Genomic DNA, 26,446 nt, shown 5'->3' on the forward strand with positions numbered 1-26,446 from the left:
GAGGAATCTGTCTAATGGGGACCATCCCTTGGACTGCCTCATGTTGAGTATGATCACACACCAATGAAGGTGTATAAGTAAGCCAGCCCTTCATATCTTTATCTCCTCCCCTTTGAGACAAGTGTTTCATTGTCCATTCCAATTTTCTATCAAATCATTGCTCTAGATGAAAGTGTGTTCCTTGGTATAATGGTCATTGATACACTATCTTCTGCTCTGGGCCTTTCATAGTACACTGAGCATTTGTATCTACCACTGGGTAAGCAAAGCCCAATTTAGAGTAAGTGTCTATTCCTATTAGGACAAATTTGTAGCCGCCAGAGACTACTGGCATCAGGCCAACTTGCCATCTATGTGAAAGACCTTTCCCGTGGAATCTGCTGTATAGCCCTGTGCCGTCTCTGTCTCTCTTGTTAGCAGACAGAACAGTCCTTGTTGGCATTGTGTGTCTCAGAAAGTGCAAGACGAATATATCTACATTCATCCCATCTTGCAGCCCCCTAATGTTCACTCATCTCATGGGTCCAGGTGGCCATATCAAGAAGGCACATCAATACCTGCTCACTAGTTTCAATCAGTTTCCAATTCTGGAAGGGGGTTCTTTTGATGGGCATTAACATATCTTACTTTAATATACCCCCTGCATTGCCAGGGTGATTTTCATGGGGCTATGCCCCATACAGGAATACCTTTAGTAAACCAGTTTTCCATTGTCCTTCTGCCTGACCATATGGCCAGGCCATTAGACACTTCCCATGATTCAATTAAAACCCAAATATAGGGCCAAAAATCATGCAGTTCAGCCCATCGAGCTGATTTGTTTTTACCTTCTTCAATCAGAGTGGCGGCCTTCCAAACAGGATGCTGTCCCTTCACCTTGGAATTGCCATCCATAAACCAAGCAGCTCTTTGTTGATCAATAGAAAGCTGTTTATAGGGCACCGCCCAAGTGGCCTAAGTGGCCATAGGATCCAGCAGCTCCTCAGGTGCTTCCGAAGTCGGCCCTAGGTGAAAAGAGGCTACCTGCTCGTGAGTACCTCCTTGCATTCTCCTGGTAGCATGATCCTATATCCACCATTTCCATTTTATTATGGAACTCTCCTAGGCATTGCCTTCCCCATTAGAACATTTCTCTGACCTTACCTAAGACATTATGGCTATTTCAGGTTTCAAGATTATATTATTCTATGTCATTTAGTAATAAGGGAAGTTTCAATTAAAGTTCAATAATAAGCTAGTAATTGTTTCCTCAAATACAGATTTTCTGGACCAAAATCTCAGCAGTTGTTGCTGGGTAGCTCTCATAGGTTTTGCCATAAGTTCTACTTTGCACTCTTCACAAAGCTATTGTACAGCAAATTAATGAACTGTCTGGGCTCAGACAATCTTTTGATTTTCACTTAGCACATCCAGTCTATATTGGATGGAAGAGTGGGTTTACATGCCTTCTGTCATACAATACTAGATAGGGGAAGAATTCTCCAAACACAATATCCATTCCCATAATACATTCAGGTAAAGGAGACTCACCACTTCACATAAAGTTCACTGTACAAACATGCTATTTTCATCCAAACTTTCACCTTAATCCCTATTGCACTCCTATACCCTCTCAACCTAATATTATCCCCCAATTAGGACCTTAACAAGTTTTAGAATCACAGTACATGGTACTCCCATGTCAAAAAGTCCCCCCAAAATCTCTTCTCCATTTTCTGACCATTTGACCAATTTATGTGCATATGGCCTTGGATTTCTAGGCCTACACTGGGCGAAGGGATCCAGACCCTTTTGTCAGGCCTTATCTTGACTAGATTATGGGATCATCCATCACGTTAGGTGATTCAAGGTGAGTTTTCTTACAGTCATCTTTGTCTTCTCACTTTTTAAATATTTCTAAACTAAAGTAAGTAGAGATTTGTTTAGGACCTCTCAATAGAGATTTGTTTAGGACCAAAGCCCTCATATTAAACTACATTGTTAGATGGTGCAGTGCCATAGTCACCAGGAAATCAAAGACACTCCTCTCAGGAGACAAGCAACTGCTCCTATCTGTGCTCAATCCACAACAATGCTACATTAAGACCTTTGTTTTGCCCCCATCAGTGCTCACTTTATTCAGCCATTTATTTTTTTATTCAATTGAATTTATTGGGGTAACAATGGTTAATAACATTATATAGGTTTTAAGTGTACAATTCTATGATACATCTATTATTGCATTTTGTGTGCCCACCACCCACAGTTGAATCTCTTCCATCACCATATATTGGACCCCCTTTACCCTTTACTACCCTCTTAACCCTGCTTCCCTCTGATAATTACCATATTGTTGTCTGTGTCTATGAGATTTTGTTTGTTTTGTTTGTTCATGTGTTGCTTTCAGTTTTATATCCCACATATGAGTGAAATCATATGATTCTTCACTTTTTCTCTCTGATTTATTTTAATTAGTATGATATTCTCCAATTCTTTCCTGCTAGGACAAGTCCTATTCTCTTATAAATTAATCTAACTTTATTCACTGTTTATTGCTTTAACCTAACTTTTTTCCTTCGGAAGCAGCTCTGAGGTTAACAACTATATATTGGACAAGCCAAAATCTCGGCTTGGCTCAGCCTCAGGATCCACCCCAACATTCTCCCTTATATTAATTTTAGCTAGCACAGATATCAGTAACCAAGGGACTATATATGTACCTTGTTTCTTGTTATTTTACGTTTATTTATCCACCCAGTAACACAGCTCCTTAGGAGTTGGACCTTTCATTTCGAAATTCCATTGCTAACTTTAATCTTCAATAACTAATCGCAGCACAGCTGCATTTCCTTTCTGTGAGTGACTTTGTGTTCATTCAGGCTTTAAAGACGCATCGTTCTTTACCCTCTCTTCCTTCCTCCTCCCAGATCACATGTTTCATGCATCACACTCTTTCTAGTGAATCCCACTTCTAATACCAATTGTAAGGAGTTTTGGCCAACTGCAAAAGTTAGCCAACTATAAGACTTCCCTCATTTCTGATACCAGTTGCAATTCAAGGGATTTCTAAAACCACCCTCAGTTTTAATAATTCAATAGGACTCATAGAACTCACTGAAAGCTGTTATACTCACAGTTATGTGTTATATTACATGGAAAGAATATGGATCGAAATCAGCCAAGGGAAGAAGCAGAAAGGGCAGAGTCTAAGAGAGGTACCAAATGAGGAACTCTGGTTATCCTCTTAACCTACTCTCCATAATATGAGACGATACAGACAGACTATTGCTAGCAAGGTACCCTGACTTTTTGCCTATGGTGACCAGAGTTTTTATTGGGACTTGATCACATATTTCCTGCAAAGCTGACATTTAGCCTAGTCTTTTCCAGAGGGAAGACTGGTGACTTTACTCTCTAGTTCCTTCCAGAGGCAAAACTAATAATGTTTCCTGAAGCCCTCATAATAAATCAGTGTTAGGCTGTCCAGTAGCTAAAGCCCCCAAGCAAACAAACACATTTCTATCATGCATGAAATTCCAAGGCACTAGAGATCACCTCTCAAAATCTGAAAGTAAAGGCCAAACCTCTCTTTGGTTAAGGTTAAATCCTTTACTATCTAATCTTTATCAGTAAAGTGATTGAGCTATGCGAAAAGAGATAAAAATATTGGGCATGCTTTCATGTATTTCAGTAACCCCCCATAAATTCAAGATACTTTTTTTTACATCTTACATTTTAAGGTAAGTTACTTTAAATATAAAAGAGAAAGACCTCTGCCCCAACACATTCCCCAAACATATATGACCCAGTGTTCTAAGGTTAACATTCTCACCTATTCTCTTTTTGATGATACATTATAGGTAATAGTGTACAGCTGAGCAGGAGACTGTATTGACTTTAATGCAGTGTTTTGTACAAAGTTATATCTCATGTTGACTAGCTGTACTTTATAATGGTAGTCAGAACTTTAAATCTCTGAATAAAATAGCTCAGTTCTCAAGTGGTTTGTTAGTTCTAATGCTCTGCTCTAATTAGAGAGGAAAAACTTTTTCTTTTCCCATAATATATCCTTGAACCCCAAAGTTGTATAAACATTTTTGGTCAAAAAAATACTGTGTACTTATATAGTACTGTAGTTCCTCAAAGAACACTGTAATATACAACATGCTTACTTCCTTTTTCATATTACAACAATAATGCTTTAAATATTCATTCTTAAGACTGATGAAAAGAAATGCAAATCCAAAAATCACAGATAAGTTTGATTGCTACCATTTTTTATGCCTATAAAAGTACTTCATCTTCATTTTTTTCTTTCTCTTGCATACAGGAATGCTTTCAGTTCATACTGCCAGCTCTACCTCATGCCATTGACCTTTTACGTGATGCCATTGTAAAAGTAAAGGAAGTGCATGATGAACTTGAAGATTTACCTTCCCCACCACCTCCTCTTTCTCCTCCTCCCACAACTAGCCCCCATAAACAGACAGAAGACAAAGGGGTTCAATGTGAAGAGGAGGAAGAAGAGAAGAAAGACAGTGGTGTTGCTTCAACAGAAGATAGTTCTTCATCACATATAACTGCAGCAGCCATTGCTGCCAAGGTAAGCTTGCTGAGAGAGACCCAGCAATCTAAAGGACTCACAGGTAAATGTACTGATTTCATCCCTCTTCTCATCTCATCATTCCATAAGTTTAAAACCTCTTTACTACATTCTTTAAAAAGAACAGAGATACTCAGGACACGCCGCTGTTTCCTCCATAATGTAGAGTTCTTGAAAGCACTGAAGCTTGTTCTGAGTTCTGAGGCATTCAAGATACTGCTGTTATCTAGTGAAGTAAAAGCTGCAATGATAAACAATGTGACATTGAAGAACTTTTTGGAGATGTCATTTTTGTGTAATAATAAATATATAATGTTTACATATTCAAAAAATCAAATATTCACAATTTCTTAAAGGAACAATAATTCAACAGTTCTCAACCTGTGGGTCGTGAACAATGAAAATACATCCTGCATATCAGATATTTGCATTACGATTCATAACAGTAGCAAAATTACAGTTTAAAGTAGCAACGAAAATAATTTTATGGTTGGGGGTCACCACAACATGAGGAACTGTATTAAAGGGTCGCGGCATTAGGAAGGTTGAGAACCACTGCTAGATGATTCAAGAGATTAGTTAAAAAGGTTAATAAAGATATTTTAATATAAGCGTTTTCAGCAATTAACTAAACAGTTATTTAAATAAATGACTGATTACCATAGTGGTGTAGACAGGAAATGGATATAAAGTATTTGCATTTTTAATCTAATAAAGTAATATTATTAGGACAGTACCAACATATTAAAAACTCTTTTGGGGAAATGCAGGGAGTAGGGTACCATGAGGTACTTGAACGAATTTAGTCATTTTAAGTCACAGAACATCATTTACATTATTATCCATACCTAGTATGCTTTACCAGTGTGCTTTAAAATCTTCAAAAAGTAAAATATCACTTCTGGGAATAATGATTGTTCATTGATTAAGAGCATAAAGAGTAAAAATCCAATTACTATCTTAAGCAATTCCTAACATTTCATGGATTATCCAGATATTTTGCCTATGAGGATTGCATGAGAGGGTTTTTTGGCAACATATAGATAGAAAGGATCATAGAGATCTTTTTGAAGTGTACATTCAGACAACCAGCAGGTGATCCTTTCACTGAAGACAGATGATTCTATCTTCAGATCAATTTAATGATCCATTAAGTTTTTACTTAAGGCTAGTATTTAAGATGTCTGTGAATTTTGTTTTGTTTTGCTGGAACTAATTGGTGAATAATATACATTTAAAAATCAATGTATGTTCTTTTTCTTTTACTCTTAATTAAAAGAGTAAAAAATACCACCAATTTCAATCTTAAGAAAAAAGCTTATAGCATTTGAAATCTAAGCTGATTTGACATTTCATTGTTCCATTTGTTTTCACCTTTTTTCCTTTCTAGTCATTTTGCTTGTATAGTTTCATGTTTTCTTGTCACTATATTCATAGTTATTATGTGTTGTGCATTAGAAGCATCCATTCTACACCAGTCCTGCTGTTATCATGGCACATGGTGAGCAGCCCATCCCTGGTCTCATCAGTTATTCCCATCATGCAACAGGCAGTGCAGATGAACGGGTAAGACAAAGAGGCTTTTGCATTAATGATTTTGCAAGCATACCACCTACCTCCTATCTTTAGAGGTAGGCTATAACATATTATGGGAGATATGTTTTATTCAGAAGGACCTTCAGCAGTGCTTTCTTGTGAAAGTGTAAGTGCCACTGACTATATTTCATCGAAGAATTTAATTTAATAGAGTTTCTCCTATACCTAAATTACTACTACTCTAATATCATTAAGATTCTGAAGTATGTGGCAATGAGCTTTCATTACATGACTTCCAAGAAATTCATTGCTCAGAAGTTCTTTTCTTTAGCAGTTTTATCAAATACCTTCAAATAAATTATCCTGCTTAATTAAAGTAATTTCTTTAAGAGGTTCAGCCTATGTCTTAAAATCTAAACAGATTGTTCAAGCTAATATTCCATTTGTATTAACCTTGGGGTTTTTTGCTCATGATTTTACATCTTATTTTCTTTTCCTTCACTATGTTCTCATTACAACCATTTAGAGAGTTGAGTCTTGATACAAATTCTGAGATTTCTAAGATAGAAACTTTCAAGGATACATATCACTTCTTTTAGTCACTGGCTGAATGATAGTTTGCAAGAAATGCCAGACTAGGAAAGATTAAAGTGATATGTATAACTGACTAAGCAGTGATAATTTAGACTATGGCTGCAAAAAAAGGAAAAAAAGATAGATAGATAGATAGATAGATAGATAGATAGATAGATAGATAGATAGATGATAGATAGATAGATATTAGAGGCCCAATACATGAAATTCGTGCAAGGGGCTCGGCCCTCGCAGCCGTGGCGGCTTGCCTCGGCCCTCATAACCCCGACTTAGTCTGGAAGTCTAATTAGCATATTATGATTTATTATTATACTAGAGGCCCGGTGCACGAAATTCGTGCACGGGTAGAGTCCCTAGGCCTGGCCAGCAGTCAGGGCCGATCGGGGCCTTTTGGCTGCCAGGCAGGGCCTTCATTCCACACCACCCCCTGGTGGTCAGCTCACATGATAGTGAGCAATCAAACTCCCAGTCTCCCAGTCGAACTCCTAAGGGGACACTTTGCATATTAGCCATATATATATATAAAATAGAGAAATATGCAAATTAGCCCGGACGCCATAACGGTCACAACCTAACAGGAGGGACTTGAGCAGCCGCAGGCTCCCAGCACCGCCAGCCCCCTATCGGCCAGCACACCCTCAGGCCTGGAATAATGACGCATTCAAAGTGAGCACAGAGTCACTGCACAGGGGGCTGCGGATCAGGGGTGCTGCAGATCAGGGGGGCTGCAGCACTGGAGACCCCAGTTCCAAGCCCAGAGCCTGGCCTCAGGGCTGCAGCTGTGGCTGCGCTGCCCAGTGGGGAGCCCCACAATCTGCCCCCACAGACTCAGGAGAGCCAATGGGTCTGTGGGGATGGCCAGGAAGAGGCCTCACCTGGCACCCTTTACTTCGTGAGGAGGGCCCGTGGATGGGAGTTGGGGGCCAGACTGTGACCAGCGATCAGTGTTTGAAGAGGGAGCCTTCAGCCCTGTGGACTTTCTCTCCCAACGAAGAGGGCCATGCCGGCCCCGCGTGGCCGCTGCCCATCCCCACTGGTGTCTGCAGTCCCACGTGGGACCGTGAACCATGTCTGAGCCACTCTGAGGTGGAGCCCACATCACCTCTTTAAAGTTTTCATTTTTGCTGATCGGACCTTTGCCAGGCAGCGTAGAAGCCAGGACGGTGGGCACAGTGGAGCCTGCAGATGGGCACCCAGGAGCTCCTGGGCTCCCATGGCTTCATTCAGAGAAGGTGCCCCCCACATACCGTTCACCTCAGCCTGTAGGGAGCAGCACAGTCACTGCGATAGGCATGGCCCCAAAGCTGCACCTGAACCTCGCTCTTCCTCCCTCGGTTCCCAAAGCCCAATGCAGTCTGTGAACAGCCCTCCCCAGGTACCAGACAGGACCAGACAGCCGGGGGGTAAAGTTGGCCTGGGGCAGACTTAGCCCTTGCAAGCTGTGTCACAGCAGATCCTGAGCAGCAAGAACTTACCAATAGGCATGTTTGTGCAGACATTGTAAACAACATCCACTTTTAAAACTGAATTGAGAAGCATAGATTGTTGCTCTAGAGAGCAATGCTTCAGCGGGACCCCGAGGTCACCTTGGAGGCTAGAACCAAAAGTTACATGATAGCAAGTGTTGGTGAGGATGTGGACAAATCTGAGCCCTCACCCACTGCTGTTGGAATGGAAATGGTGCGGCCGCTCCTCAAATGATTAATATCAGTCACATAGGACCCTGCAACCCGCCACTCCAAGTTATACACCCAAGTGAGGCAGCCGGTCACAAAACGCCCATTGTGTATGGTCCCATTCCCATGAAATGTCTCAAACAGCAGTGTGCAGATAGCTGGGTGGGGCAGGCAACTAGATGGGTAAGGTGGCACAGGGTTTCTTCTAGAAGCAATACAACCTTCTAAAAGTAACTGGTGATGCCCTGGCTGGTTTGGCTTAGTGGATAGAGCATCAGCCTGCAGCCTGCAGGGTCCCGAGTTCAATTCCGGTCAAGGACATATGCCCAGGTTGTGAGTTCAATCCCCAGTTGGGGCCATGCAGGAGGCAGCTGATCCATGATTCTCTATCATTGATGTTTCTCTCTCCCCCTCTCCCTTCCTCTCTGAAATCAAGAAAATATATATATATATATACACACACACACACACACACACACACACACACACTAATAAAAGGGTAATATGCTTATTAGACCGGATAGACCTGACATCTTCCTAACGTCATTCTGGACATACTTCCTGACAAAGCCGGGGCCCAGCCTAGAGGAAGCTGCCCGGGGTCCCGGGTGCCTGCGGCCGGCCAGAGGGAGGGAAGCCTTGGTCCCGGTGCCAGAGGGAAGCCAGTGCCAGCAGCCCAGGGAAGGAAGGCCTACTCTTGCACAAATTTTCGGGCAACGGGCCTCTAGTGTGTGTGTGTGTGTGTGTGTGTGTGTGTGTGTGTGTGTGTGCACTGAGTGACCAGATTATTATGACCACCTGATGTTTGTAGGCAAATTAGCTATAATTTCGCACTGAAGTTGCTAGAGGGCCAGACTTTTATAAATAGGGAAGCAGATTGTTTACCACGACAGTAGAAGTGATTTTTTTTCTGAAGATATGGGTAAACAACGTGATTTAACAGCCTTTGAACGTGGGATATATTTGAACATAAGTGGCCAGATTATTGTGACCACCCCATCAGTACTTCATTGGGCCACCTTTTGCTTTCAATACTGCGGCAATTCTTGTCTTTGACTCCACGAGATGTTGAAAGGTGATGTGAGGAATCTGACACCATGCCTGATGAATAGCACTGTCCAGTTCTGTGAGATTTGATGGTTGTGGAACCAGCTGCCTGATGGCTCTTTTAACTTCGTCCCACAAATGCTCAATTGGATTGAGATATGGTGATTGTGGGAGCCACCTAAGCAAGGTGAAGTCTCCCTCATGTTCTTGAAACCACTCCTGCACAATACGAGCACCGTGGCATGGCACTTTGTCTTGTTGGAAGAAGCCATCTCCATTGGGATACACCAGTGGTTGGCAAACCGTGGCTCATGAGCCACATTCGGCCCTTTGGCCCCTTGAGAATGGCTATTCCACAAAATACCACGTACGGGCACGCACGTACAGTGCGAAGTTGACTTAAAACTTTAAGTAAAGTTTATTAAGTTAATTTTAGGGAACGTTGTGGAATGAAAGATGTAGTGTCGAGGATTGAGAAAGGTAGGTTGAGGTGGTTTGGACATATAGAGATTATGAAGGAAAGGAGATAGACGAAACAAGTATACAAGACGAGTGTGGATGGGAGAGTTGGAAGGGCTCGACCTCAGCGAACATACCTCAATCAGATTGAGGATGTTTTTAGCAAAGGCCAGCTTAGGAGTACCCTAATTAAGTTAATAACAATGTACCTACCTATATAGTTTAAGTTTAAAAAATTTGGCTCTCCAAAGAAATTTCAGTTGTTGTGCTGTTGATATTTGGATCTGTTGACTGATGAGTTTGCCGACCACTGGGATACGCCATCAACATGATAGGATGACCTTGATCAGCAATGATACTTAGGTATGTTGTGCTATTCAGACGTTGTTCCACATGAATTAAAGGGCCCAAATCATGCCAGGAAAACATGCCCCAAACTATAACACTGCCCCCACCAGCTTGAAAGGTTGTACTCATGCATGTGGGATGCATGCTTTCATGCTGTTTCCGCCAAATTCTCACTCTGCCGTCTGCTTGATGCACCTGGAAACATGATTCATCGGACCACATGACTTTTTTCCAATGCTCGACTGTTTTTTCCTTGTGTTCCTGTGCAAATTGGAGACATTTTATCTTTGTAACTGCAGACAACAAAGGTGTTCGAACAGGCCTTTGGCTTCCATATCCCATACGGTGCACTGTACGGCTAATTTTGCCTACAAACGTCAGGTAGTCGTAATAATCTGGCCACTCAATGTATGTGTGTGTGTGTGTGTGTGTGTGTGTGTGTGTGTGTAATCTCCCACGTTCAAAGGTTGTTAAATCGCGTTGTTTACCCATATCATCAGAAAAAAATCACTTCTACTGTTGTGGTAAACAACCTGCTTCCCTATTTATAATGGTCTGGCCCTCTTGCAACTTCAGCGCGAAATTATAGCTAATTTGCCTACAAACATCAGGTGGTCATAATAATCTGACCACTGGGGGGGGAAAATATATATATATATAATCCCTAATAGGGATATAAACTGAGAGGGAAAAGTACTGAAGTAAATTTTGCCTTTAAATATTTAGGGAGAACAAGCACTCATAATTTGGGGAAGAGGGTATGGAGGGGTAGGTGGGGAACTAGTGGTTTCTTGGGAGATACACTACCACAATGAAGACTTTAATCTTTATATACAACAAGCCCTACCTGGTTGGAAATAGACTTGAGTTAGTCAAAGGACAAGTAGAAAACTTAAATATTGATTTTTAAAATTACTAATGAATTTCAGTTGACAACTAGCATGTGAATTCTCCAGATATAGCTTTGTTATAAATTATAAACATTCAAAAATATATGAAACTTGAACCAGGACTGTTTTTTGTATTCTCATCTTATAAAACAACCACAACTGTAATAATCATCCTGGTTTTCAAAATAAAGTATTTGGAAGTTTTAAGTTATTAATGTCTGAGTTTTATACTATTACACTGAAAATTATTTTAATGGCTCTTTGTTTTAAAACTCTTATTGTTGAAAGTATTACATATGTCCCCTATTTTCCCCCATTGACCCCTTCTGGCGTGGCTCGTTTTGTATTTTTAGTAGTCCCAAGGATTGCACATACCTAGTACCATTCTAGATGCCTGGAAGAGAAATTATTACATATGGTGGATTCCTTTTATTACTAGGATTTCATTCTCTGGAGAAACTAGTTGAAAATGGCTATTTAAGTATTCTAACTGGATGGCCTCATATGGCATCACCAGGAACTTATTATTTATTAATTGATATTTAATAATCCTTTGTAAGTAGTGGTTATGGTCTTTTGACAGATAATTCAGTTTTGTAAGTAGACTTACAATTCCTTTGACAAATGATTATCAGAGCTATAAATCAAAGAGTATAATGTTCTATTTCTACAGACCTAACATCCATAGAAAAGAATGAAAAAGAAGAAATAGGTAACAGAAAATGATTAAAAGGAAGGTTTTTAATGTCCTCAGTACTCCTAAAGAAGTTGTGTTAACTCTGTGAATGCTTATCTGGCACTAACTTCATCAGTGAGCCTCAGTGGTTATGAATGCCCAGATTTAGTGTCAGTGTTTTAGATCTCTACATGAGACAGTCATTTGCAATATCTCTATGAACTATTTGGCTGATTGTTACAAGCTTTACTAATGTAAAATTTAAAAATTAATTTTTAAAAGGGAGCATCTAATTACCTATTCGAGAGAAAAATCACAGTTTTCCCTCAGCTGGTTCCCATTCTGAGGCATACAAAGCAGTGTGGAATAATGTAAAATTATGAAACTTAAAATCAGAAAAACTAGATATTAGCCCTGACTTTACCACTTAACATTTGGGGCAAATTACTCAAGATTTAAGGTTCAGTTTCTCATTTGTAATTTTAATAAGTGGAGATAGTACTTGTAAAGAAACACTCATATGAATATTTAAATTTTTACATTTATAAAAAAGATAGCTTATAGTTATACCTTATATGTTTACTGTGTAGACAAAATCACAGTGCGTGTGTTATATATATATACTAGAGGCCCAGTGCACGAAATTCATGCACAGGAGTGGAGGGGTGTCCCTCAGCCCAGCCTGCACCCTCTTCAATCTGGGACCCCTTGAGGGCTGTCTGACTGCCTGTTTAGGCCCGATCCCATCACCAGGATCAGGCCTAAATGGGCAGTCGGACTTCCCTCTCACAATCCAGGACTGCTGGCACCCAACCGTTTGCCTGCCTGCCAGCCTGATCACCCCTAACCACTCCCATGCCAGCCTGATCAACATCTAACTGCTCCCCTGCCGGCCCAATTGCACCTGACTGCCCTCCCCTGCTGGCCCGGTCACCCCTAACTGCCCTCCCTTGCTGGCCTGGTTGCCCCCAACTGCCCTCCCCTGCAGGCCTGGCCCCTCCCAACTGCCCTCCCCTGTAGGCCTGGTCCCCCCAACTACCCTCCCCTGCAGGCCTGGTTCCCCCCAGCTACCCTCCCCTGCAGGCCTGGCCCCTCCCAACTGCCCTCCCCTGCAGGTCTGGTCCCCCCCCAATTGCCCTCCCCTGCAGGCCTGGTTCCCCCCAACTGCCCTCCCCTGAAGGCCTGGTTGCCCCAACTGCCCTTCCCTGCAGGCCTCGTCGCCCCCAACTGCGCTTCCCTGCTGGCCATCTTGTGTCCACATGGGGACGGCTATCTTGTGTGTTGGAGTGATGGTCACTTTGCATATTACCTCTTTATTATATAGGATATATCAGAAATTCTTGTGGATTTTTGTATTGCTTATTTTAATCTAAATTCAGGTCTTATTCTTGTTAAATTTCATTTTGCGCCCTGGCCGATGTGGCTTGGTTAGGCATCGCAAAGTTTATGATTCGATTCCCGGTCAAGGCACATGCTTGAGTTGTGGGCTCGATCCCCGGGGGGGGGGGGGGGGGGGGGGGGGGACATGCTGGAGGCAACCAATCAATGTTTTGCTCTCACACAGATGTTTCTCTCTTTCCCCCTCCCTTCACTTCTCTAAAAATCAATGAATTTTTTTTCCATTTTGCTACATTCAGCTGATGAGTCTAGCCTGAGAAGATCTTTTTTTAAATCTATATTGGCCATTAAGTATATTTCCTGTCTTTTCTAGCTCTGTTACCTACAGATATATTAACCATGCTTTTATGCGAGTCACTGATAGAGCTCTTTTTTAGGATAGGTCATTGTACATAGTGCCAGCAACCCTGTTGGCTATAGCACTTAACCAGCTAACATATACTTCTCTTATAGTCATGAAAACCCACTGTATCAATTTTGTCCACAGAATTTTATAAATGATTTGTCATAAGATACCTACTGAATGCAAGATAGGTATGATAGCTTTGTTCTTTAGTAAAATTTCCATTATGTTTAATCATAGCCTTTAAAGGATTAGTACCAAAGCTCTGGAAGGATATATGTTGTATATTTTCAGAAAGAACCAATTTAGGTATGCATATGTCATCTGTTTTTATTATTTAGATTCTATATTGCACACTGAGATGTCTGTAAAGGTCTCTAAACAGAGAAGTTATTAAGAAAGTGTACATATGATAGAACTAACTACCAAAGTTAACAGGGACTCCAAAAGCCTTACCAGTGGAGATTGACAAATTATGGCTATGGAAGCCATACTTTTTCATATATGGCTGCTTTTGGAGACTGATTCCAATTATTATAAATTTGCTCACGAGCTACATAAAATTAAATCCAAATAATAGATCTTTTATTGTATTAGTCTTGCAACTTTTCTATAAGTTTAACCATTTTTCAGAACAAAAAAATTTTAAGTGATAAAATTAATGATTCAAAGGGTGAAATGTAGGCTTACTTATGAATTTACCTTGCACCAAATACAAATGTGTATGTTTTCACTGTTGTTATTCTTACTGGCATTTCAAAAGACTATGGAGTTCAAAAAGGAAAATGATATTTTGGCTATGTATTCTGATTTTGATGTATAACTCTCTATTTTTTCTTTTAGAAGTGTTCACCCTATCAATCAAATTAGCTTTAGGACAGAAAAAGCAACATAGATAGAATCAGCACAGTTCCTAAGAAAGTATGTATTCCCATTACAGTTTCCCTTAATGAAGAAAATTCTATTGTTTAATTATATATCTACAGAGTTTTCAATCAACTGGGACAAATTGTTTTCTCCCTGTAGTTGTGTAAGATAATAGGAATACAGATTAGTTCTCTAAAAGTAAGAATGTTATTTTGTTTGAAAGTGATTTGGCATTTCTCTTTCTCATTTTTTGCTGACTTAACCCACTACAAATTCTGCTTACTCTAGGTAGATTCTCACTACTCCTTGGAAAGTCTTTGGCTTATCCCTTATTGATTCCTTTATATATATTGATGAGATACAGACCTTCACCTTTTTCATCTCATTTCCCCCATTCTCTGTTCTTGCTCTTTTTTTTTTTTTTTTTTTCTTAATCCTCACCCTGACGATATGTTTTAATTGATTTTTAGAGAGAAGAAGGAAAAGAGAGAGAGAAACATCAATGTGAGGGAGAAACATCAACTGGTTGCCTCTTATTCATGCCCGACTGGGAATCAAACCCGCAACCTAGGTATGTGCCCTACCAGGAATTGAACCTGCCACCTTTTGGTGTACAGGACGACACTCCAACCAACTGAGCCACTTGGCCAGGACAACTCTTGCTTATTGTTATCTTAAAGAAATTAAAGACTAACAGAGCTAAACATTTTTTCTTTTTGTTTAAACTATATTTTTAGTTAATACTTTGTTCATTTTTATCACAAAGAGAGATTGTAATTTTCAAAGTTAATGACTGCTTTTACTGGGTTTTTTTTTTTTTTTAAGGAAATAATGATTAAGTATCAACTGCATGCCAGACATTGTGCTCATTCCTTTACCTTTCCCTAGTTGTTGAGTGTGTTGACCACGTCTCATTTTTGAAACTAAATCTTGAATTGGTTTTCTTTACTAAAATGTTTTTAATTGTAAGCTATGCATAAATACATTTTCCTTATTAAAAAGTAAAAATGAAACATTAATAAGATTAACATGCGGAGAACCAAGATGGCGACATAGGTTAACGCCGGAGTTTGCTGCTTTGAACAACTACTTCAAAAGTGAAACCAAAAAACGGAAGGGACATCACCCAGAACCACAGGAACGCTGGCTGAGTGGAAGTCCTACAACTAGGAGGAAAGAGAAAAGCATACGGACACTCAGAGGAGGCGCAGTGCTGAAGTCAAATTCTGAGGTGCGGAGGGCGCGGAGCGGGCTGGCAGCGGAGGGCGCGGTTGGCGTTTTCAATCGGGAGGGAGTCGCAGACTCTGAGCTCTAGAACCGGGCGAGTCTTTAGTGACCCAGACTCAAACGGGAGAAGCGGGACTGTCTGGCTTCGGTCAGAGCGAGTGCAGCTTTCTCTCTGAGCTTTGCAGCGGGTGCTGGGACTCAGAGAGGCAGAGCCCCTGGGGACAGGACTGAGAGCCGCCATAACTGCTCTCTCCGGCCCACCCTGTTGATCCTGTGCGACCCGCCCCGCCCAAGCCCTGCACAGAGGCATTTGCCGGATAGCCTCAGGCAAAGGCTAGATTAGCACCTCCCTAGAGGCAGAAGTTCTCTCACTGCTGACACAGCTGATTCTCATAGCCACTTGGCCTGGAGGTCAAACCCTCCTTGGAATTAGCTACAACAATCAAGATTTAACTATAAAACTGCGAACAAAGACCACTAGGGGGTGCACCAAGGAAGCATAACAAAATGCGGAGACAAAGAAACAGGACAAAATTGTCAATGGAAGATATAGAGTTCAGAACCACACTTTTAAGGTCTCTCAAGAACTGTTTAGAAGCCGCCGATAAACTTAATGAGATCTACAAGAAAACTAATGAGACCCTCGATGTTATATTGGGGAACCAACTAGAAATTAAGCATACACGGACTGAAATAACGAATATTATACAGACTCCCGACAGCAGACCAGAGGAGCGCAAGAATCAAGTCAATGATTTGAAATGCGAGGAAGCAAAAAACACCCAACCGGAAAAGCAAAATGAAAAAAGAATCCAAAAATGCGAGGATAGTGTAAGGAGCCTCTGGGACAGCTTCAAGCGTACCAACATCAGAATTATAGGGGTGCCAGAAGATGAGAGAGAGCAAGATATTGAAAACCTATTTGAAGAAATAATGACAGAAAACTTCCCCCACCTGGTGAAAGAAATGGACTTACAGGTCCAAGAAGCGCGGAGAACCCCAAACAAAAGGAATCCAAAGAGGACCACACCAAGACACATCATAATTAAAATGCCAAGAGCAAAAGATAAAGAGAGAATCTTAAAAACAGCAAGAGAAAGAAACTCAGTTACCTACAAGGGAATACCCATACGACTGTCAGCTGATTTCTCAACAGAAACTTTGCAGGCCAGAAGGGAGTGGCAAGAAATATTCAAAGTGATGAATACCAAGAACCTACAACCAAGATTACTTTATCCAGCAAAGCTATCATTCAGAATTGAAGGTCAGATAAAGAGCTTCACAGATAAGGAAAAGATAAAGGAGTTCATCACCACCAAACCAGGATTATATGAAATGCTGAAAGGTATCCTTTAAGAAGAGGAAGAGGAAGAAAAAGGTAAAGATACAAATTATGAACAACAAATATGCATCTATCAACAAGTGAATCTAAGAATCAAGTGAATAAATAATCTGATGAACAGAATGAACTGTTGATTATAATAGAATCAGGGACATAGAAAGGGAATGGACTGACTATTCCTGGGGGGGAAAGGGGTGTGGGAGATGCGGGAAGAGACTGGACAAAAATCGTGCACCTATGGATGAGGACAGTGGGTGGGGAGTGAGGGCGGAGGGTGGGGCGGGAACTGGGAGGAGGGGAGTTATGGGGGGAAAAAAAAAAAAAAAAAAAAGAGGAACAAATGTAATAATCTGAACAATAAAGATTTAAATAAAAAATAAAAAAAATAAAAATAAAAAAAAAAAAAGATTAACATGCATTTAAACCACACTCATTTCATTCTCATTTATCTTTATATTTCCCCAGAAGTAAACCTTTTTTAATCGTTCAGCAGGGCATTCCTCAAAACTTTTCTATACAAATGTAGTAAGTAAAATCCTAATAATCTGTAAGTGATGTGTTGTGTATTTGTGTGTGTGTGTGTGTGTAATTGAAAGAGGGAGAGAGATAATTGACAAGCTGCTTCTAAAATTTTATAGACTGTCAATGGAATGGGCCAAAAATAACGAAGATATTCTTGAATAAGAAAAAGAGCAAAGTGAGGAAACCTACTCTATAAATATCAAGACATAAAATGATATAAAATAATCCTGATACAAAATATAAATGAACACAAAAATGAAAACTACAAACCAATATCCCTTATGACTACAGATGCAAGCCTCCTAAACAAGATACTAGGAAATTGAATCCAACAGCATATTAAAATGATTATAAACCATGACCATGTAAAATTTATTCCATGGATATAAACAACATAAGAAATATAATCACTATATTACGATGCATTAACCAAAGAAAAAAATCCACATGATTATCTCAATTGATGTAGAAAAAGCATTTTACCAGTAAGAAAACCAGGAATAGAAGGCAACTTTCCCAACCTGATTAAAGGGCATCTTATAAAAAAACAAAAAAGCAAAAACAAAACCCATAGTTAACATCCTACTTAATGATGAAAGATTGAAACTTTCTCCCTAAGATAAGGATCAAAGATGTCTGCTCTCAACACTTTTTTTCAACATTGTACAGGAAGTTTAAGCCAGGGAAATTAGGCAAGAAAAAGAAATAAAGGGCATCCAATTTAAAAAGGAAGAAGTAAAACCATTAGAGCTAATAAATTCAAAGTTGCAGGATAAATGAAGAACCCACAAAAATCAGTTGGATTTGTATATACTGACATTAAAATTTTTTAAAAGAAAATTTTAAAAAAATACCATTTACAATAGCATCAGAGAGAGTGAACATTGAAAATTACAAAACATAAAAAGACATAAATAAGTGGGAAAACATTGTTAAGATGGCAATACTACCCAAAGGGATCTACAAATTCAATGAACTTGAGTCTCTTTCTTTCACCAGGTTAGGGAAGTTTTCAGTCATTATTTCTTCAAATAAGTTCTCGATCCCTTGCTCTCTGTCTTATCCTTCTCATACCCTGATGACACAGATGTTGTTGCAGTTGAGGTTGTACCAGAGATCCCTTAAACTATCCTCATTATTTAAAATTATTTTTTCTTTCTGCTGCTCTGATTGGATGTTTTCTACTACCTTGTCTTTTAAATCATTGATTCAACCCACTGCTTCATCTAATCTGCTGTTGATTTCTAGTATATCCTTCATTTCATTTATTATATTCATTTCTAACTTTTTTCTTTTTATGGTTTATATGCCCTTTTTTATGCTGTTGAAGTTCTCACCGAGCTCCTTGAGAATTCTTATAACCATTGTTTTATCTAGTAGTTTGTTTGCCTCTATTTAATTTAATTCTTTTTCTGGAGAGTCTCCTGTTCTTTCATTTGGCACATGTTTCTTTGTCTCCCCATTGTGTCTGTGTCTCTGTTTGTTTTTATATATACTAGTAGATAGATTTCTGTGTCTCCCAGACTTGGTAGAGTGACCTTATGTAGTAGGTGTCTGGAGGGCCCAGTGGCACAGACTCCCCAGTCACCTGAGCCTGGTACTTCAGGTGCACCCATTTGGACTGTGTGCACCCTCCTGTTATAGTTGAGCCAAATTGCCGTTGGCATGTTATTGGAAGGAATTGACACACAGGGTGATCAGCTAGGAGGACTGGCCACGACTATAGCAAAGGAGTTGCTTGCAAGGGCCTACCCCATAGAACAGAACTTGCTTCAGTAGGGCTCTGGTGCCCAACATATTCACTCCTTGAGTGTATGACTTGTAGAAGTGGTTGGGTGGTGCTCCAGCCTGGTCTGAAGCTGGCTAACAGGGTGCACTGGCTCTAGGGCCTCCCTTGAGGTCGAGACCAAGGTCAGCTGCTGCCTATGCCCTACCGAGGGCCATCCATAAAGCAATCTGCAGCTGGCTGTTACTTGTGCTGGTCTTGGAGGTGCAGGGGAGGCCAAGTTGGGAACAGAGCCTGGCTACCTGAACCTGGGGCCACGTAGCAAGAGATACAGTGCATGTCAAAGCCAGATACTGCTTGTTTGTGGTTTATTAACCTTTGAAAGAATTTAGGAAAGTCTGTAGCATGAGCCAAGACAGGCCATTTGTAATGAAAAGCCACAAGTTGGGTGCGGCCGGGTCTCAGAGGATCACCAGAAGGTGAACAGTGTTAATCAGGTTGATGGAAAATCAGATATGGTGCCCATGTGCATCTGCAGGGGGAGGGCTCTGCAAAGAACAATAGTTTCTTCCAGAACTTCTATCTGGGAGAGCTGCTCCACCAGCCCTCGCCTTGATGCCATACAATTCAGTTCCTTCCCACATATCCTTGGCACCTTTCGAGTTGCTGCCTCAGTGCTGGAGCTCAGAGGAAATAAGTCCAAGTAAATCTGTGCATGGGCCCTTTAAGGGGAACACCTGGGACTCAACAGCCACATTCTCCACTGGTTTTCACAGCCAGAACTTATGAGGACTTCTTTTGCTGGCACTGTAACCATGGGCTGAAGGGCCTGGTGTGGGGCTCGGACATCTTTCTCCTCAAGGGGATATCTCTGCAGCCAAGATAGCTTTGCCCATTTTAACCATCACATGTGGGTATGGGATCAGCCTGTTCTATGTCTATGCCCCTCCTACCAGTCTCCATGTGGTTTCTGTATATCCTTAATTATAGTTCAGCTAGATTTCAGGCCATTTGCAATTATGTTATTCTGTAGTTTAGTTATAATTTTGAACTGGTATGGGAGAATGCCTATATCATGTTTACCTACTCCATCATCTTGACCAGAAGCCCCCTGTTATGTATTCATTTTTATTCATATCAAAATATTTTCTAATTTTCCTTATGATTTCTGCCATGACTCATTGGTTTAAGAATGTGTTTAATTACCACATATTTGTAAATTTCCCAGTTTCTTCCTGTATTGATTTCTATAATCAGAGAAAATGCATTTTATGATTTTAATATTTTACTGAAAATTATGTTGTGCCCTAACATTTTATCTATCCTGGAAAATATTCCATATTCACTTAAGAAAAATGTATATTCCACTGTTATCAGGCTGATTGTTCTCTACATGGTTGTTAGGTCTAATTAATTTATACTGTTCAAGTCATCTGTTTTACTTTTTGACCTTTTAACTAGTTGTTCTAACCAGTATTCAAAGTTGAGCATTGGAATATCCCATTACTATTGTTAAATTTTTTTTTCTCTTTTATACTGTCAGTTTTTGCTTCATATATTGTAGGGCTCTGGTTAAGTGCATGTAAGTTTATAGTTGTCATATATTCTGATAAATTGACTTTTTTATCATTATATAATATTTCTTATAATAGTTTTTAGCTTAATATCCATTTCTTCTGATATTATTATAGCCATTCCAGCTCTCATGGTTACTTTTTACTTGGAATTGTCTTTTTATTTGTTTGTTTGATTATTTTTATTAATTTTGGAGAGGAAAGAGAGAGAGAGAGAGAGAGAGAGAGAGAGAGAGAGAGAGAGAGAAACATCAATAATGACAGCATCATTGATTGGCTGCCTTCTGCATGGGAATCAAGCCTGCAACCTGGACATGTGCCCTTGACCAGAATCGAACCCGGGACCCTTCAGTCCATAGGCTGATGCTCTATCCATGGAGCCAAACCTGCTAGCGCTAAAATTGTCTTTTTAAATTATATAAGCAACAAATATATATATATATGGATTTACAAACCAAAATATACACTCTACAATACTGACTTTTATATTTACCTATGCAGAATACCAGTGTTGTTTATTTCTTCATATGAATTCCAAATTACTACCTAATGTCCTTACATTTCAGCCTGAAGGACTTCCTCCTTTTAGCATTATTTGTAGGGCAGGTCTACTAGCATTGAACTCTCTCAGTTTTTGTTTATCTAAGAATGTCTTGAATTAACCTTTATTTTTGAAGTATTTTGCCAGATATACAATTTTTGGCATTTTTAGTTTGTCATTTCACTGCCTACTGATCCCTATGGTTTCTGTTGAGAAATCAGCTGTTACTCTTATTGAGGATCTTTTGTCTGAGTGCTTCTCTTTTGCTGTTTTCAGGATTCTGTCTTTGTCTTTTTCTCTCGGAAGCTTGATTATAATGTGTCTTGGTTTAGAAATCTTTGAGTTTATCCAACTTGGGGTTGTTGAGCTTTTTGTCTTTATCAAGTTTAGAAAATTTGGGTGCCTTATTTCTTCAAATATTATCCCTGCCTCTTTCCTCTCCTCTGGAACTCCCATTACACATATCTTGGTACAGTTATTGGTGTCCCTTAGATTTCTTGAGTTCTGTTTACTTTTCTTCTTTTTTTTTTTTTTCTGCTTCTAAAACTGGGCATTCTAAATTGATTTATCTTCAAGTTCATTAATTCTTTTTCTTCTTATTCAAGTATGCTGCTGAACCCCTTTAGTAGATTTTGACAACTACTGTGCCCCGCCCCCTTTCCCTAGTTAGCTGCCTGAGCTCTGGGAATGTTACAAATCAGGGGAAATAAAGGCAGCCCTTCAAGTGTGTCCTTCAGTGAACCACCAGACATGTTGAAACAAACAACCACGATTTTTTAGAATAAGGTTTGTTCTCCTTCATTTGTAAGAACCTTTACCAGGATTGTGGACTGTGTCTTCAAGGCCATTCATTGAGCTATATATTGGGGGATCAGTAGGATTTTTTTAAATTGATTAAGCATTCTCCTAGTTACTATACTAGTAAACTTTTTATTAGTTTCTAGATTTCTGGTAAAGTTGATTCTGACATTATTGCTAGTTTATTCATCTCTTTAGTGAAAGGATGGACTTTTGGCATTCCTACTCTGCCATTTCCACTGTTATCACTTAGAAAGGATTCCTTCTAAGACACAAAAACTACTAACTATACAAGAAAATATTGATAGATTTAACTAAATTAAAATAAAAAGACATGATAAAGGAAGAAGACAATCTGCATAGTAGGAGTATATATTTACACAATATAAAACTGATAAAAGACTAGTTATTCAGAATAGATACAGAAGTATAACAGTTCAATAAAAGAGAACCCAATAAGAGAAAATAGGGCAAAAGACTTGAACAGGGACTTTACAAAAGAGAATATCTAAATGACTAATAAAGATGAAAAGGTGTTTACCCTCATTAATAAGTAGGGTAAGAAAAAGTAAAACCACCATACTACCTACCAGATTTGACAAAAATTAATAATACTGACAATACTAGGTAGAGGTAAATTGTGGAATAAGAGCAATTGTTACCATTCTTTTGTGATATACATAAATTGGCTTAACCAATTTAGGAATTTGTAAAAGAAGGTATTTATACCCTATAACAGCACTTCTGTTCCCGAGTATATGTATATGTGCTAGAATTAATGCATGTGGGAATTACGATATATTAACAAGAATGTAGCATTGTTCATAATGTCTCCAAAATGAAAATAATACAAATGTTCATCAACAGAGTAATCCATATTCATTGCCTCCTTTTTCTTACATTCATCTTTTTTCTTTATATCCTATAATCAAGTATTTATCTTCATGAAATAATGAAGTAGCTCTCTCTCAGACCACTAATGACTACCCCATCTATTTAGTGTCTGTTTCTTTCCCCTTTATCTCTCTTGGTATATTCTTTGAATATCACCTTGTTCCCATCTTGTGCACAAAACTTGAAAGTAGTCACATTCTCACTTTGAGAATAGAAGAACTATACCATTAGTAGTAGCCCAGAACATGAACTAAATTAGGCATAGCCCCAAATAATAAATTTTATAATCAACATAAATATTAATGATTTTTAAAATAAATAATTCACATTATTTGCCCGTATGTTTGTATATTTTTAGAATGGTGATTCTCAATTACATCAGTCTTTACCATGTTGATAGGAATAATTTAATAATAATAATAATAATAATAATAGCCAACATTTATTGTTTACTACTTGGAAGTGCTAGATAATTTAAATACACTATCTTATTTAATCTTCATCAGTAATCCAGTGAGGTAGATGCTATCATTGTCTTCATGTTTTAGATAAAAGAAATGATGATTAGAAAAATATATTCCTCTGGTATGAATAAAACTAATGTCTTCTCAATTTTTTAAAAAAAGGAAAAATATAGTCATCAGTATCCCTGCAGAAGTCATAGCATACTTAAATGGAGAAGAGTTTAATAAAGGACTATGGTATTTACAAAGGTTTGGGCAGATTTTAGGGCAGTGATGGCGAACCTTTTGAGCTCGTCGTGTCAGCATTTTGAAAAACCCCAATTTAACTCTGGTGCCGTGTCACATATAGAAATTTTTTGATATCTACAACCATAGTAAAACAAAGATTTATATTTTTGATATTTATTTTATATATTTAAATGCCATTTAACAAAGAAAAATCAACCAAAAAAATGAGTTTGCGTGTCACTTCTGACACGCATATCATAGGTTCGCCATCACTGTTTTAGGGGAAGCAACCAGACATAATGCAGTGCCCTGGGACTAGTAATAGTGGATAGTCCTAATGGGACAAAGGAAGGGAGCTGCTATTACAATCCAGAAAAGAGCTATAAGCAAGTGTCATCTGACATGGCTGTGATCCTAGCTAACCTATAATGACCTGGTAGAGAAAAAGCCAGGGGAATAAATACCAGACTTTATGTTCCTCCACTCCTTTAGTTTCCTGACAGTGCCTCCCATTGGCTGACTCCAACTGGAAACCAGAAAGCCCAGGATATTTTGTTGATTCTATCTATACAAGTCAGTTTAAAGTAGAGAGGGTGAAGAAGGATGGAAAATGAATCTGAAAGGGAAATGGAAAATATCTGGGAAATACATAACTATTAAATTACAGAGTCAGTATATGAATGCCAAACACTTTACTCCTGACCACAATGCAATTGTGGTTAAAAGCTCTCATAAAGAAGTTTAATAAAATATTATTTGGCCAGGGGAAATACTTTGAATCTGGAGGTTTCTATTCTACGTCAAATTGTTGGATACTTTTATAACTAACAGTATATGAGAAGAAAAGAATGCCCCCATCCAACAACAAGTTAGGTGTGGGTATTGGTTTTACATGCTGTTAGTATTTTTAGAATATTAAACCATGCATATTCCCCTTGTTCAGATTCCAGACTCCATAATTTCTCGTGGCGTTCAGGTGCTCCCACGAGACACAGCTTCCCTCAGCACTACTCCTTCAGAATCGCCTCGTGCTCAGGCTACATCTCGCCTTTCTACTGCTTCCTGCCCAACACCAAAAGTAAGTACAGTCCCTTGGTACTGTGGCTATGATGTGAATCTGGGAAAACTAACCAATATTTTCTTCTGCTTGTCAAGGTCGGATTCATGCATGATAAATACAATGAAAAATTAATGGACTATAAGATAGTTACCACCTACTGTTTCACAAATTGTCATACTAGGCCAACAGAAGGACAATAAAAATTTCATGCAAAATGTCTACTTCTACATCAGGTATCACTTTCTGTAGCTCCTATTACTTTGCTGTAGACTTGTTATTTTCTTAGCATACTCATCAGTATAGATGTGGAGTTACATGCATATGCAGATCAATGCATTTTTGGCCAAAATAAAATAATATTACCAAAAGGTGTGTTTTTTTTTTTTTAACCTGTCCAGTCTGGGGTAGCTCCCTACTCTAGTATCATTCCAAATTTTTTCAAACATATCCAACTTGGAATGTTGCTGCCTAATATTTGGAAACACATCTAAATTGATTAGAAAGAAAGTTTTAATGCCAACCTTTGGGGGAGGGGAGAAGTATCTTAGTATTTATTTTTTATAATTTTCCCAAGTACTGAATTGTGTATGGGGGAAAATGTATTATTTATTCACTGCCTCACATCTTCAATGTGTATGATAAATTAAATAGCAAACTTAATTATGGCTATGACTGCTTACTCCTGGAATCTCCCTTCCCTGGTTAAGATAATCATTTGTGCTATCACGTTTTCTATGGAATGGATCCAATATTGGCATCAGAAGGTTAAGAGTAAAATTTCTGCTTACTTAATAGGATATGGTGTTAGATATCAGTCTGTACACTGAATTTATTCTAGGGCTCTGCAGGTAATTTCTCAAATTGTGACTTTTTCTCTATATCAAATTTAAGAACTTACATAGCTATCTTTCTCAATTTCTTTCTCAACTTCTCTGAATTTATCAGTGTTGTAATTGGATTTAACTAGAAGTGACCTCAAGCAGTTCTTGATATATAATGCAGTTGCTTTTACATTCCATGGTACAACCTTCTTAGCAAAGTCTTCACAGTGTTAATGTTGTATATCATTGTTTTTAGACTTGTATCAAAAATAACATATTAATTTTATAGTTTTAAAAAACTGAGGTCCTAAATCTTCAGTGAAGAAAAATTGTAAGCACATTCTAGACATGAAATGTATGTTAATGCCATTGGGATGATAATCAACTACATATTCACTGAATGAAAACATTGAGTTCTCTAGACTAAAATTGGATAAATGAATTTCATTCATGTCTTTTAAATTTTTAAATCAAAATAATTTATTGTTTGACTGCATTAAATTCTAATTGTATAAGCTGTATTCATTTATAAAATCTGAGAAATAATTAAAGCTGAAAGTTAAGGTCACTATTAATGTTTAGCCATTCACCACATATTAAGATCCAAATCTTGGTAATAAAGAGCTATCCAAGATACAGCATTTTTCCCCCTTAACAATATATACTGTGAACATAAATATTTTAAGCATAATTTAATTATACATACTAGTTCTTAGTCCTTTTAAAACATTGTAATTACATTTTAATTACAAAGTGGTTATTAAATCCAATTTTAAAATTCACTTGGTATTTCCAAGTTTACTAAGGTGAAATCTTAAAAATAAAAATATTGA

The 26,446-nt window shown here is 38.7% G+C and overlaps 1 protein-coding gene across 16 annotated transcripts in view; it reads left to right on the top strand.

Annotated features, from left to right (window-relative positions):
• Positions 1–26,446, top strand: part of GPHN (gephyrin) — a 439,201-nt gene that overhangs the window by 267,288 nt on the left and 145,467 nt on the right. For 8 of the 16 annotated variants that reach the window (XM_036310162.1, XM_036310186.1, XM_036310177.1 and 5 more), the window contains 3 exons: positions 4,310–4,582; positions 6,041–6,148; positions 24,676–24,810. In XM_036310162.1, the coding sequence (XP_036166055.1) occupies positions 4,310–4,582; positions 6,041–6,148; positions 24,676–24,810 (516 nt within the window). The remainder of the gene's footprint in view (positions 1–4,309; positions 4,583–6,040; positions 6,149–24,675; positions 24,811–26,446) is intronic. The other 8 variants (XM_036310276.1, XM_036310194.1, XM_036310237.1 and 5 more) reach the window with 1 other exon arrangement.

Source organism: Myotis myotis, unplaced genomic scaffold, assembly GCF_014108235.1.
Source record: "Myotis myotis isolate mMyoMyo1 unplaced genomic scaffold, mMyoMyo1.p scaffold_m19_p_1, whole genome shotgun sequence".
Lineage (NCBI taxonomy): Eukaryota > Metazoa > Chordata > Mammalia > Chiroptera > Vespertilionidae > Myotis > Myotis myotis.